Below are 13,554 nucleotides of genomic sequence, written 5' to 3'. Positions count from 1 at the left end.
TCTTACCAAGGAAATCTCCTGCCGGATTAAAACAAAGAACTGACTGAGTGGAGGGGTTTTGGCGCCCCCTGCTGGACACAGCGATGAACTACAACAGGATTTCATACTATAGGATTTTGAAGGGAGTAGTAAGGGGGTGTGAGGGGTTGGGGGGCGCGGAACGTGATTGTGAAGCCGGATTTGGGGAGCTCATACAGCAGGCAGGGACCTAGAACAACCTGCGACTGTTCATTTTGCCAGTGCGACACAATTATATATATTAATGTATCAATGAAATGGTATTTTGTGAAAAGGTTTTGCCTGATTGTAACTGTGCTAGCGAATAATGTGCGACGCGTCCGAAAGCCGTGCAGCTTAAAATTGATACCTCATGTCATAATGAAGCCGGGATTAAGTGAATCCGTTCGGTAACGTGTTTGATTTCAGAACCACAAAACCTGTCCTTCCCTCACCTTTACAACTGCCAATCCGTGGCGATCGCAAGAGACTTTTCCTCTCACCCGGGGGCTGTGAACGGACAGTCTGAGAGTGCGATTATCAGCAGCCCTGTCTATTATTATTATTATTATTATTATTATTATTATTATTATTATTATTATTATTAACTAAATGGTCACTCTTTTTGGTCCGAGGGAACGATGCATTGAATGTTTTAAACATGCTATTAAAACATTTTTATACCAGGCGGTTCAAATCCCGGCTCAGCCACTGACTCCCTGTGTGTGCGTGCGTGCGTGCGTGCGTGCGTGTGTGTGTGCGTGTGTGTGTGTGTCTGTGTGTGTGTGTGTGTGTGTGTGTGTGTGACCCTGAGCAAGTCACTTCACCTCCTTGTGCTCCGTCCTTCGGATGAGACGTCAAACAAACGAGCTCCTATTGGAAGTGACTCTGCAGCAGCAACAGCAGTTGTTGATGATGCAGAGTTCACCCTCCTAGTCTCTGTAAGTCGCTTTGGATAAAAGCGTCTGCTAAATGACAATAATAATAATAATAATAATAATAATAATAATAATAATAATAATAATAATAATAATAATAATAATCATCATCATAGTAAGGATGTATTTCTTATTAATTAATGTGATGCATTTTAAAACTCCATTGCAAGATAATGCCGTGTGTTTGTTAGACAGAACCACGGTCGATTTGAACTGTGCTGCACCACTCCCAACATTACAAGAGCAAAATACATGCATGTAAAGCACAGAGAGGTGTGGTAAAGCATAGGGAAGCATTGTAAAGCACAGAGAGGTCTGGTAAAGCATAGGGAAGCATTGTAAAGCACAGAGAGGTGTGGTAAAGCATATGGAAGCATTGTAAAGCACAGAGAGGTCTGGTAAAGCATAGGGAAGCATTGTAAAGCACAGAGAGGTCTGGTAAAGCATAGGGAAGCATTGTAAAGCACAGAGAGGTCTGGTAAAGCATAGGGAAGCATTGTAAAGCACAGAGAGGTCTGGTAAAGCATAGGGAAGCATTGTAAAGCACAGAGAGGTGTGGTAAAGCATAGGGAAGCATTGTAAAGCACAGAGAGGTCTGGTAAAGCATAGGGAAGCATTGTAAAGCACAGAGAGGTCTGGTAAAGCATAGGGAAGCATTGTAAAGCACAGAGAGGTGTGGTAAAGCATAGGGAAGCATTGTAAAGCACAGAGAGGTGTGGTAAAGCATAGGGAAGCATTGTAAAGCACAGAGAGGTGTGTTATGCTATGGGAGAAGCCTCTTAATACCTGGTCTGGTTTCTATGTACATTATAATGGGGTTGTGATCCAGGATTGTGTCAGAGTGACTCTGTGCTGCCACAAGAGATCGGTACTGCGTTTTTATATAGGGTAAAGCTATTTAAAAGTATGTGCAATTTTAAAAAAATATATATTATTATTATTATTATTATTATTATTATTATTATTATTATTACACGGTACAGATCACGGCAATATTGCGGGGAATTTTTTTTTAAAAAAAAACACGAAAATGTTGCTAACTTTTTGGTAATAAAAAACAAGGTTTTTTTTTTTTTTTTACTAAATAATATAAAAGTATATTAAATGTATAAAGTTTATGTATAAATAAAATGTAAAAAAAAAGAAACAAACTAATAAATAACTATTTACTGATTGTGTGCGTGTCGTGTTTCATTGTATTTCTAGGGACGTTGTTTGAACTGTAAACACGTTTTTTAAAAATGCTGTCAGCACTAAAAAAAAATATATACATATATATTTATTCTTATTTTATGAGAATAAATTATATAAGTTATTTACACAAATAGAAAAACGTATATATTACATTTTAAGTAGGTGTTTTAAATCCTAATAATAATAATAATAATAATAATCAGGTTTTATTTTTTCAATACAAGCGGATGAGACCGCTTGCACTACAATTCCTGATACTAATAAACTACATTTCCCGTGGTGCCCTTCTCCCAGGTTCCGTGACGTGGGTGACGTTGCGAGGGGGCGTGTGTTAGAGAGACAGGCAGACACACCTCCACAGGGCAGGCAGCTTCACTAACAGAGAACGAGGCGACCTTTCTGTGCAATTCATCCGACCATAAAGGGGGTTTTGGGGGACTCGAAAGCCGCATTTTTTTTTTGCCGAAGCTTTTATACCGGGATAATCAGGAGAGTATGATATGTTGATCCAGACTCGGGTAAGAAGCGTGGATTTTACATGTAATTCATTTTGTATTATATATATATATATATACATAGACACACACTGTGGTCAGAAAGCAAACACTCTAAATGTGCATGTATCTTTTTGATTAAAGCAAATTTGATAGCAAAGTACTATAATACTGATTTTTATTATCAAAAAATAGGTATTATTTATCAATAAGATAATAAGCTGGTCCGTTAGTTACTGTGATGAAGTAAATATAGCTCCTGTCGCTCAGCCCTGATACATCGAAAGTATCCAGCGGTTTATATCTGTATGTATGTTTGTATGTATGTATGTATGTATGTTTGTATGTATGTATGTTTGTATGTTTGTATGTTTGTATGTTTGGGTATATATTTACAGGCAGGCTGCCGCTGACGTCACAGTCAGTTCCAGTGACGCGCTCTGGCTAATGGTCTGTAAAGGTCAGGTTGTGATTGGTCAGTCTGAAACTGCAGAGTCAGCCAGCCAGTCACTGCAACTTCATTCGGCTTAATAATTAATATTAATAAAGACAACAAACGGAGAGTCGCGGGGGGGGACGGGGACCTGCCATGTCTAGCACACTCTTGTATTCCCCCGTCCTGGTAATGTTTCTGGGTCAGTTGCATTGACTCACACTGTGTATATTTCAGCACAGTAATTCAAGTTCCAAGGGCTGTAGGCATTACTAAAATAGGTTTTACCCAGAGGATAATGACACAGAGAGTTTAGAATAATACTAATACTACTACTACTAATAATAATAATGATAATAATACAGATTATTATTATTAATTAATCAGACTCCCGTTGCATAACGGTTTTAATCCGTTCCTGGTTTCACTGTGAGTTTCAAGCTTGTATTAAAACCTGGAGTGGGTGAAACTGCTATGCAATAGGAGTCTTATCTCCACCCCTATAAACACACACACACAGACACACATCAGGGAGGGGAATAAGACTCCTGTTGCACAGCAGTGTCACCCAGTCCAGGTTTTACTACCAGCTTGATCTGCCCAAGTGTGTGTCTAGGTAACAAGCTCAGGGAAACCTTTAGAAGGGTGACTCCAGTTTCTGCCCTCTTTGTGACTCTGTTGCCCCCTCACCCCCCAGTTGCTCAGCAGACTGTCCAGTTTGAGGAGGGTGTGGGCGGTGGATCGAGGTCCTTTCAGCTGACATTGTGACCCCCATCGCGGTGAGTGACCACTGACCACTGCTTGACCACACCTCTCTGTGCTTTACAATGCTTCCCTATGCTTTACCAGACCTCTCTGTGCTTTACAATGCTTCCCTATGCTTTACCACACCTCTCTGTGCTTTACAATGCTTCCCTATGCTTTACCACACCTCTCTGTGCTTTACAATGCTTCCCTATGCTTTACCAGACCTCTCTGTGCTTTACAATGCTTCCCTATGCTTTACCACACCTCTCTGTGCTTTACAATGCTTCCCTATGCTTTACCACACCTCTCTGTGCTTTACAATGCTTCCCTATGCTTTACCACACCTCTCTGTGCTTTACAATGCTTCCCTATGCTTTACCAGACCTCTCTGTGCTTTACAATGCTTCCCTATGCTTTACCAGACCTCTCTGTGCTTTACAATGCTTCCCTATGCTTTACCAGACCTCTCTGTGCTTTACAATGCTTCCCTATGCTTTACCAGAGTAATACTAAGTATTGCTGATGTATTGATCAGGTATTGATCAGGTATTGGTTTGGTATTGGGTATTTCTCCCCTGACGCTGATACATGGTGTAAAATGAGGACATTGAGAAAGACTTGGAGTCGACATGTTTAGAATTGCAGAGCGTCTTTCAGTGTTACTGTTGGTTTTGGTATCAGTTTACTGTCCTGGGTAATATCTGAGTGGATTGTGTGTGACTAATTAATGATATTAATTCATTTTTTATTCTGTGTGTGTGTGTGTGTGTCTCTCCCTCTCCCCTCTCTCTCTCTCCCTCTCCCCTCTCTCTCTCTCTCTCTCTCCCCTCTCTCTCTCTCTCCCTCCCCTCTCTCCTCTCTCTCACTCTGTCTCTCAGGGTTGTGGAGCAGGAGGGAGGTTCACAGGAAGGAGAGATGGAGAGAACGCAGACCAAATACATCAACCGAGGGGAAGAGGATGAGATGGTGAGAGAGACGTCTTCTCATTATTATTATAATAATTATTATTATTATTATTAATAATATGATTCAATGCTCTTCTCTGTCCCCACCCTCTCTCCCCTCCCCCTCCCCTCTCTCCTACCCTCTCTTCCCTCTCTCTCCTCCCCTCCCCTCTCTCCCCCTCCCCTCTCTCTCCTCCCCTCCCCTCTCTCTCCCCTCCCCTCTCTCTCCTCCCCTCCCCTCTCTCACCCCACCCCTCTCTTTCTCCTCCCATCTCCCTCTCCCCCTTTCTCCTCTCCCCTCCCCTCTCTCTCTCTCCTCTCCCTCTCCCCCCCTCCCCTCTCTCTCTCTCCTCTCTCTCTCCTCCCCTCCCCTCTCTCTCCTCCCCTCTCCCTCTCCCCCTCCCTCCCCTTCCTGTAGGAGGTGTGGGGGTTCCTGCCCTGCCGCTGCAGGCTCCTGCTCCTCCTCTTGGGGGCGCTGTGCTCAGGGGGGTTCCTGCTGCTGGTTCTGTTCTGGGTGCCGGAGTGGAGCGTGCGCTGGACCTGCCGGCCGGTACCGCTGAGCCAGGCCCGGGTTCTACTGCTCAGAACCACGGTGAGTAGAGTCGTGTGTAAATATACAGCCGTCTGTCTGTCTGTCTGTCTCCCTGTCTCCCTGTCTGTCTGTCTGTCTGTCTGTCTGTCTGTCTGTCTGTCTGTCTGTCTGTCTCTCTCTCTCTCTCTCTCTCTCTCTCTGTCTGTCTCTCTGTAGCTCTGGACAAAAGTGTGGTTCTGGTCAGCGAGCGCTGGTGTCCAGTGTGGTTCTGGTCAGTGTGTTTTGTTTTGCAGGATGAGTTCGGGTCCTGGTTTCGGGTTCAGGTTCACACTCTGCTGGCCCCTGGCAGTGACCCCCTGGGGACCCCGCAGAAAGGGGCGGAGCCTGCTGGAGAGGCTGAGGGGGAGGGGCCGGAGGGCAGGGACTGCGAGGAGGGGCTACTGCCCAAGACACGCCCACCTCAGAACTGTGAGGTGAGAGAGAGCGAGTGTGGGTGTGTGAGCGTGTGTCTCAGTGCGTCCTGTCTGTCTGTTTGTCTGTCTGTCTGTCTGTCTGTCTGTGTGAGTCAGAAAAGTCCCCACAAGGTTATAAAACTTGTTATTTTTAAACAAATATTTCATAAATAATGAAATCGCTCCCCTCTCTCCTCTCTCCTCTCTGCTCTCTCCTCTCCTCTCCCCTCTCTCCTCTCTCCTCTCTCCTCTCCTCTCCTCTCCCCTCTCTCCTCTCCTCTCCTCTCCCCTCTCTCCTCTCTCCTCTCTCCTCTCTCCTCTCTCCTCTCCTCTCCTCTCCCCTCTCTCCTCTCCTCTCCTCTCTCCTCCCCTCTCCTCTCCTCTCTCCTCTCTCTCCTCTCCTCTCCTCTCTCCTCCCCTCTCCTCTCTCCTCTCTCTCCTCTCTCCTCTCCTCTCCTCTCCTCTCCCCTCTCCTCTCCTCTCTCCTCTCCTCTCCCCTCTCCGCTCTCTCCTCTCCTCTCCCCTCTCCGTTCTCTCCTCTCCTCTCCCCTCTCCGCTCTCTCCTCTCCTCTCCCCTCTCCGTTCTCTCCTCTCCTCTCCCCTCTCCGCTCTCTCCTCTCCTCTCTCCTCTCCTCTCTCCTCTCTCTCCTCTCCTCTCCCCTCTCCGCTCTCTCCTCTCCTCTCTCCTCTCCTCTCTCTCCTCTCCTCTCCTCTCTCCTCTCCCCTCTCTCCTCTCCTCTCCCCTCTCCGCTGTCTCCTCTCCTCTCCTCTCCTCTCTCCTCTCCGCTCTCTCTCTACTCAGGTGAGGTTTTTCCAGCACCACACAGTGCGTTACCTCTGGAGCCCCAAGCTGGATCATTTCTGGCGGCTGCGTGGTCTGGATAGTGGGGTCCCCCTGTCTGCCCTCTCCAGCCAGCACAGCGCTGGGCTGAGCCTCGAAACACAGCGATACCGGTCTGTCTGTCTGTCTGTCTGTGTCTGTCTGTGTGTGTCTGTCTGTCTGTCTGTGTGTGCGTGAGTGTGTGTGTGTGCGTGTGTGTCTCAGTGTGTGTGTGTGTGTGTGTGTGTCTCAGTGTGTATGTGTGTGTGTGGGGGGGGTGCGTGCGTGTGTGTGGGGGGGGTGCGTGCGTGTGTGCGTGTGCGTGTGTGTGTGTGCGTGTGTGTCTCAGTGTGTGTGTGTGTGTCTGTGTGTGGGGGGGGGTGCGTGTGTGTGTGTGTGTGTGTGTGTCTCAGTCGATGCAGGTTCTGGAGGGAATACCTTTTCCTGTTTATTTCTCCAGCAAGCTGTTCTACGGAGCCAATGAGATCGATGTTGAAGTGCCTTCAATCCCTAAACTCCTGATCAAGGAGGTAAGGAGATGAGTGCACCCCCAAACACACACTGCACCCCCAAACACACACCAACACTAGAAGTCTTTCTCAGCGTCTTCAGTGTAAATTCAGTGGCTAACGTTTCCACTAGAAGTCTTTCTCAGTGTCTTCAGTGTGAATTCAATGACTAACGTTTCCACTAGAAGTCTTTCTCAGTGTCTTCAGTGTAAATTCAATGGCTAACGTTTCCATTAGAAGTCTCTCTCAGTGTCTTCTGTGTTAATCCCGTGTCTCTCCCTCTCTCTCCAGGTTCTGAACCCCTTCTATATATTCCAGGTGTTCAGTGTGGTTCTCTGGTCCCTCGATGATTATTATTACTACGCCTCTGCCATCCTCTTCATGTCAGTGCTGTCGGTGTGCGCCTCTCTCTACACTGTGCGACGGGTCAGTCTGGCTGTCTGTCTGTCAGTCTGTGTGTCTGTCAGTCTGTCTGTCTGTCTGTTTGTCTGTGTGTGTGTGTGTGTTTCTCTGTGGTGCTGTGTGTGTGTCTCTCAGTGTGTGTGTGTTTCTTTGTGGTGGGTGTGTGTGTGTCTGTCTGTCTCTGTGTGTGTGTGAGTGTCTGTGCGTGTGTGTTTCTGTGTCTGTTTGTGTGTCTGTGTTTGTGTGTGTGTGTCTGCTGTCTGTCTATTTGTGTGTGTGTGTCTGTCTTGTCTGTCTCGTGTGTGAGTGTGTCTGTGTGAGTGTGTCTGTGTGTGTCTGTCTGTGTGTGTCTGTCTTTGTGTGTGTGTGTGTGTGTGTGTGTGTTTGTCTCTTTGTGTGTGTGTGTGTGTGTGTCAGACCTCTATCACACTCTCAGTGTTTCTCACCCCTCCTCTCCTCCTCTCCTCCTCTCCTCCTCTCTGTTCCTCAGCAATCCGTTCTGCTTCATGACATGGTGGCCGCTCACAATGTGGTGCGCTGCTCTGTGTACCGAGGAAAGACAGGTCAGTCTGAGTGTCTGTCTCCCTGTCTGTCTGTCTGTGTCTGTCTGTCTCTGTCTCTAACTGGCTTCTCGTTTCGTCCAATAGACACGGAGGAGATCCTGTCCACTGATTTGGTTCCTGGTGATGTCATCGTGATCCCAGCCAATGGGATGATCATGCCCTGCGACGCGGCCCTGCTCAGTGGGAGCTGCATCGTCAACGAGAGCATGCTGACTGGTGAGACTGGGACCAAACCAGTACGAGTAACGCTGCTCTGCGTGACTCGGTCTCTTCTAGTTTCAGTAACACTGATGAAGGCACTAGAGCCCAAACGCTGGTCTGCTTGACTCAGTTTAGTTTCAATAACGCTGATGAAGGCACTAGAGCCCAAACGCTGGTCTGCTCGACTCAGTTTAGTTTCAATAACACTGATGAAGGCACTGGAGCCCAAACGCTGGTCTGCTTGACTCAGTTTAGTTTCAATAACACTGATGAAGGCACTGGAGCCCAAACGCTGGTCTGCTTGACTCAGTTTAGTTTCAATAACACTGATGAAGGCACTGGAGCCCAAACGCTGGTCTGCTTGACTCAGTTTAGTTTCAATAACGCTGATGAAGGCACTGGAGCCCAAACGCTGGTCTGCTTGACTCAGTTTAGTTTCAATAACACTGATGAAGGCACTGGAGCCCAAACGCTGGTCTGCTTGACTCAGTTTAGTTTCAATAACACTGATGAAGGCACTGGAGCCCAAACGCTGGTCTGCTTGACTCAGTTTAGTTTCAATAACGCTGATGAAGGCACTAGAGCCCAAACGCTGGTCTGCTTGACTCAGTTTAGTTTCAATAACGCTGATGAAGGCACTGGAGCCCAAACGCTGGTCTGCTTGACTCAGTTTAGTTTCAATAACACTGATGAAGGCACTGGAGCCCAAACGCTGGTCTGCTTGACTCAGTTTAGTTTCAATAACGCTGATGAAGGCACTGGAGCCCACGCTGGTCTGATGGACTGTTCCATTGCTGTTTCTGTGCAGGGAGAGCGTTCCTGTGATGAAGACCCAGCTGCCGGCCCCCCCGCGGGGGGAGGAGAGTGGTTCGGTCCAGGAGGAGTTCTACGACCCGGAGGAGCACAAGCGGCACACGCTGTTCTGTGGGCACCCCGCGTGATCCAGACGCGCTACTACAGCGGAGAACACGTGAGAGCGGTGGTGATCCGCACAGGTGTGTGTGTGTCGCTCTTTCTCACCCTCACCCTCTCCCTTTCTCCTCTCCCCCCTCTCTCCCTCTCTCACCCCCCCTCTCCCTCTCCCCCCTCTCTCTCACCCCCTCTCCTCCCCCTCTCTCTCCCTCTCCCACCCCTCCTCTCCCTCTCCCCCCTCTCTCTCTCTCTCTCTCCTCCCCCTCTCTCTCTCTCTCCCTCTCCCCCTCTCTCTCTCCCTTTCTCCCCCCTCCCTTTCTCCCCCCCTCTCCCTCTCCCCCCTCTCTCTCACCCCCACTCCCCCCTCTCCCTCTCTCACCCCTCCTCTCCTCCCTCTCCCCCTCTCTCTCTCTCACTCCTCCTCCCTCTCCTCCCTCTCTCCCTCTCTCTCTCTCTCTCTCTCTCTCTCTCTCACACTCTCCTCCCCCCCTCTCCTCTCCTCTCCTCTCCTCTCGTCTCCTCCCCTCCCCTCTCCGCTCTCTCCTCTCCTCTCCTCTCTCCTCTCCTCTCTCTCTCTCACCCCTCCTCTCTCTCCCTCTCCCCCCTCTCCCTCCCGCTCTCCCTCCCCCCTCTCCCTCTCTCACCCCTCCTCTCCTCTCTCTCCCCCTCCTCTCCCCCTCTCCCTCTCCCCCTCCTCCTCTCTCTCTCCCTCTCCCCCTCTCTCTCTCTCTCACTCCTCCTCCCTCTCCCTCCCCTCTCCCTCTCCCTCTCCCTCTCTCCCTCTCCCCCCTCTCCCTCCCCGCTCTCCCTCCCCCCCTCTCCCTCTCTCACACCCCTCCTCTCTCTCCCTCTCCCCCCTCTCTCTCACCCCCTCCTCCTCCCCTCTCTCTCACCCCTCCTCTCTCTCCCCCCTCTATCTCTCTCACCCCTCCTCTCTCTCCCTCTCCCCCCTCTCCCTCCCCGCTCTCCCTCCCCCCCTCTCCCTCTCTCACACCCCTCCTCTCTCTCCCTCCCCCCTCTCCCCTCTCTCTCCCCTCTCTCTCTCTCTCTCTCTCTCTCTCTCTCACTCCTCCTCCCTCTCCCTCCCCTCTCCCCCCTCTCTCTCACCCCTCCTCTCTCTCCCTCTCCCTCCTCTCTCTCCCTCCCCCCCCTCTCCCTCTCTCACCCCTCCTCTCTCTCCCCCCAGGTTTCTCCTCCTCGAAGGGGGGGTCTGGTCAGTTCAATCCTGTACCCCAAACCCTCTGATTTCCGGCTGCATCGCGACGCCTCCCGATTCCTGCTGTGCCTGGTGGGCGTGGCCGGGCTGGGCATGGCGTACAGCATCGTGAGCGCCACCCTGCAGGGGGTAAGAGAGGGGGGAGGATGGGGAGGGGAGAGATGGGAGAGAGAGGATGCTACAATGCAATGCAATAATGGGTCTATATTATGGCACAGGTATAGCACAAGGCTGCCATAGCCAGCAATGCAGACAGTGGCTCTACAATGACAGTGCATTTACAGGTATGTATTATACTGAGGGGCGATGGTAGCACAAGTATAGGGCTGATACAATGGGATGCCATTGGTAGAACGGGACCACAGTGTGCTAACTATGCCCTCAATGATCTTCAATGGCAATGCAATAATGGTTCTGTATTATACTGAGGGGCGATGGTAGCACAAGTATAGGGCAGCTGCAATGGGATGCCATTGGTAGAATGGGACCACAGTGTGCTAACTATGCCCTCAATGATCTTCAATGGCAATGCAATAATGGTTCTGTATTATACTGAGGGGCGATGGTAGCACAAGTATAGGGCAGCTGCAATGGGATGCCATTGGTAGAATGGGACCACAGTGTGCTAACTATACCCTCAATGATCTTCAATGGACATCCAGACAGACAGAGAATGCACTAACGGTTCTGTGTTGTTTATTGAGGAGGGAGGGAGGGAGGGAGTGTGTCTCTGTGCTTGAACCCGTGTCCGGTCTGGCCTCGTCTCTCAGGAGAGCGCCGGGGCGCATCATCGTGGAGGCTCTTGACATCATCACGATCGCGGTCCCCCCCCGCCCTGCCGGCTGCCATGACCGCTGGGGGCGTGTACGCACAGCACCGCCTGAGGAAGAGGGGCATCTTCACAACCCGCCCCCAGAGAATCAACACGAGCGGGCAGATCAACCTGGTGTGCTTCGACAAGGTGAGGGGGGGGGGAGAGGGGAGGGGCATCTTCACAACCCGCCCCAGAGAATCAACACGAGCGGGCAGATCAACCTGGTGTGCTTCGACAAGGTGAGGGCGAGGAGGGAGGAGAGGAGGGGCATCTTCACAACCCGCCCCCAGAGAATCAACACGAGCAGGCAGATCAACCTGGTGTGCTTCGACAAGGTGAGGGGGAGGAGCGGGGAGGGGGCAACATCACAACCCACCCCCAGAGAATCAACACGAGCGGGCAGATCAACTGGTGTGCTTCGACAAGGTGAGGGGGGAGGGGGAGAGGGGAGGGGCATCTTCACAACCCGCCCCCCCCCCAGAGAATCAACACGAGCAGGCAGATCAACCTGGTGTGCTTCGACAAGGTGAGGGGGAGGAGAGGGGAGGGGCAACATCACAACCCACCCCCAGAGAATCAACACGAGCGGGCAGATCAACCTGGTGTGCTTCGACAAGGTGAGGGGGAGGGGGAGAGGGGAGGGGCATCTTCACAACCCGCCCCCCCCCAGAGAATCAACACGAGCAGGCAGATCAACCTGGTGTGCTTCGACAAGGTGAGGGGGGAGGGGGAGAGGGGAGGGACATCTTCATAACCCCGCCCCCAGAGAATCAACATGAGCGGGCAGATCAACCTGGTGTGCTTCGACAAGGTGAGGGGGAGGGAGAGGGGGGTGGAGAGGAGAGGAGAGGGGGGGGTGGAGAGGAGAGGAGAGGGGGGGGTGGAGAGGAGAGGGGGGAGGGGGAGAGGGGAGAGGGGAGGAGGGAGAGAGAGAGAGGGAGGCAGGCAGGCAGACAGACAGACAGACGGAGCGAGACAGAGGCTGGCAGACGGACCACACACACACACACACACACACACACACACACACACACACACACACACACACACTAGATGGCGCCGGCTCTCACTTCTATAAAGACACGGTGGCTGCTCCAGACTGTGTTACACATGTCTCCAGCAGCTCAACACAGCGACGCAGGAACCCTGATAAACCAGCAGCTCTCACCCGTCCTGTGTGTCTCTCCCGCAGACGGGCACCCTGACCGAGGACGGCCTGGACGTGTGGGGCTTCAGAAGAGTGGAGGAGACAGGTGAGAGACAGAGAGCGAGGGGAGAGAGAGAGAGCGAGGGGAGAGAGAGAGCGAGGGGGCAGAGAGAGAGCGAGGGGGCAGAGAGAGAGAGAGAGGGGGGGGGGGTGTTTAGAGAAGGCTGCTGAATCGTTTTGTTAGAAAATTGGATTAATATTGACTTCCCAAGGATCTGTGCCATACACTTCCATTCATTACAAACCAGGGTAAACGAACCCTTATAAAAGTGTCCCACAGTCAAAGCACAGAGAGGTGTGGTAAAACATAGGGAAGCATTGTAAAGCACAGAGAGGTCTGGTAAAGCATAGGGAAGCATTGTAAAGCACAGAGAGGTCTGGTAAAGCATAGGGAAGCATTGTAAAGCACAGAGAGGTCTGGTAAAGCATAGGGAAGCATTGTAAAGCACAGAGAGGTGTGGTAAAGCATAGGGAAGCATTGTAAAGCACAGAGAGGTCTGGTAAAGCATAGGGAAGCATTGTAAAGCACAGAGAGGTCTGGTAAAGCATAGGGAAGCATTGTAAAGCACAGAGAGGTCTGGTAAAGCATAGGGAAGCATTGTAAAGCACAGAGAGGTCTGGTAAAGCATAGGGAAGCATTGTAAAGCACAGAGAGGTCTGGTAAAGACAGTTTACACTATGGTAGATGCACAGTATAACCATAGGTCATGTGATTTCGGGGTCATGTGATCTCTGGGTTGCTGTCGTTGCGTCTCCAGGTTCGTTCCTCTGGAGCAGCAGGTGGCAGTAGCGAGTCTCGTCACCTCTCACTTTGTGGCGGGCATGGCGGCCTGTCACTCCCTCACCAGGATCGAGGGGCGCCTGTCGGGGGACCCCCTGGACCTCAAGATGTTTGAGGCGACGGGCTGGGTGAGAACAAGCCCCGCCCCCTCTCCTAACCCTACCCCCCCTCCACTAACCCCGCCCCTCCGCTAACCCCACCTCCTCCCTAACCCCGTCCCTCCCATAACCCCACCCCTTCCACTAACCCTGCCCCCTTCGCTAACCACACCTCCTCCCCTAACCCCACCCCCTCCTTTAACCCCGCCTCCCTTCTTCCAGTGGAAACGTCAGTCATTGAATTCACACTGAAGATGCTGAGAAAGACTTCTAATGGAAACGTTAGCCATTGAATTCACA

The 13,554-nt window shown here is 50.9% G+C and overlaps 2 protein-coding genes across 2 annotated transcripts; both read left to right on the top strand.

Moving 5' to 3' along the window:
- Positions 1-2,462: 2,462 nt before the first annotated feature.
- On the top strand, positions 2,463-13,165 carry LOC117967959 (polyamine-transporting ATPase 13A3). The gene is given in 17 exon segments (XM_059020849.1): positions 2,463-2,647; positions 3,754-3,835; positions 4,682-4,769; positions 5,166-5,339; positions 5,573-5,752; positions 6,534-6,685; positions 7,012-7,081; positions 7,352-7,486; positions 7,953-8,025; positions 8,110-8,261; positions 9,039-9,155; positions 9,158-9,223; positions 10,325-10,462; positions 11,078-11,179; positions 11,181-11,315; positions 12,361-12,421; positions 13,134-13,165. Coding segments are annotated over 15 exon segments (1,638 nt in total). The 5' UTR covers positions 2,463-2,647; positions 3,754-3,835; positions 4,682-4,718.
- LOC131731613 (polyamine-transporting ATPase 13A3) lies at positions 12,487-13,284 on the top strand (the record flags this gene model as incomplete). Its single annotated transcript, XM_059020850.1, is given in 1 exon segment — positions 12,487-13,284. A coding segment is annotated over 1 exon segment (87 nt), but the record flags the coding sequence as incomplete, so codon positions are not given.
- Positions 13,285-13,554: the final 270 nt, after the last annotated feature.

This window comes from Acipenser ruthenus, unplaced genomic scaffold (assembly GCF_902713425.1).
Source record: "Acipenser ruthenus unplaced genomic scaffold, fAciRut3.2 maternal haplotype, whole genome shotgun sequence".
NCBI lineage: Eukaryota > Metazoa > Chordata > Actinopteri > Acipenseriformes > Acipenseridae > Acipenser > Acipenser ruthenus.
Note: the sequence above shows the minus strand (reverse complement) of the source record. Positions and strands in the feature narration are given on the sequence as shown.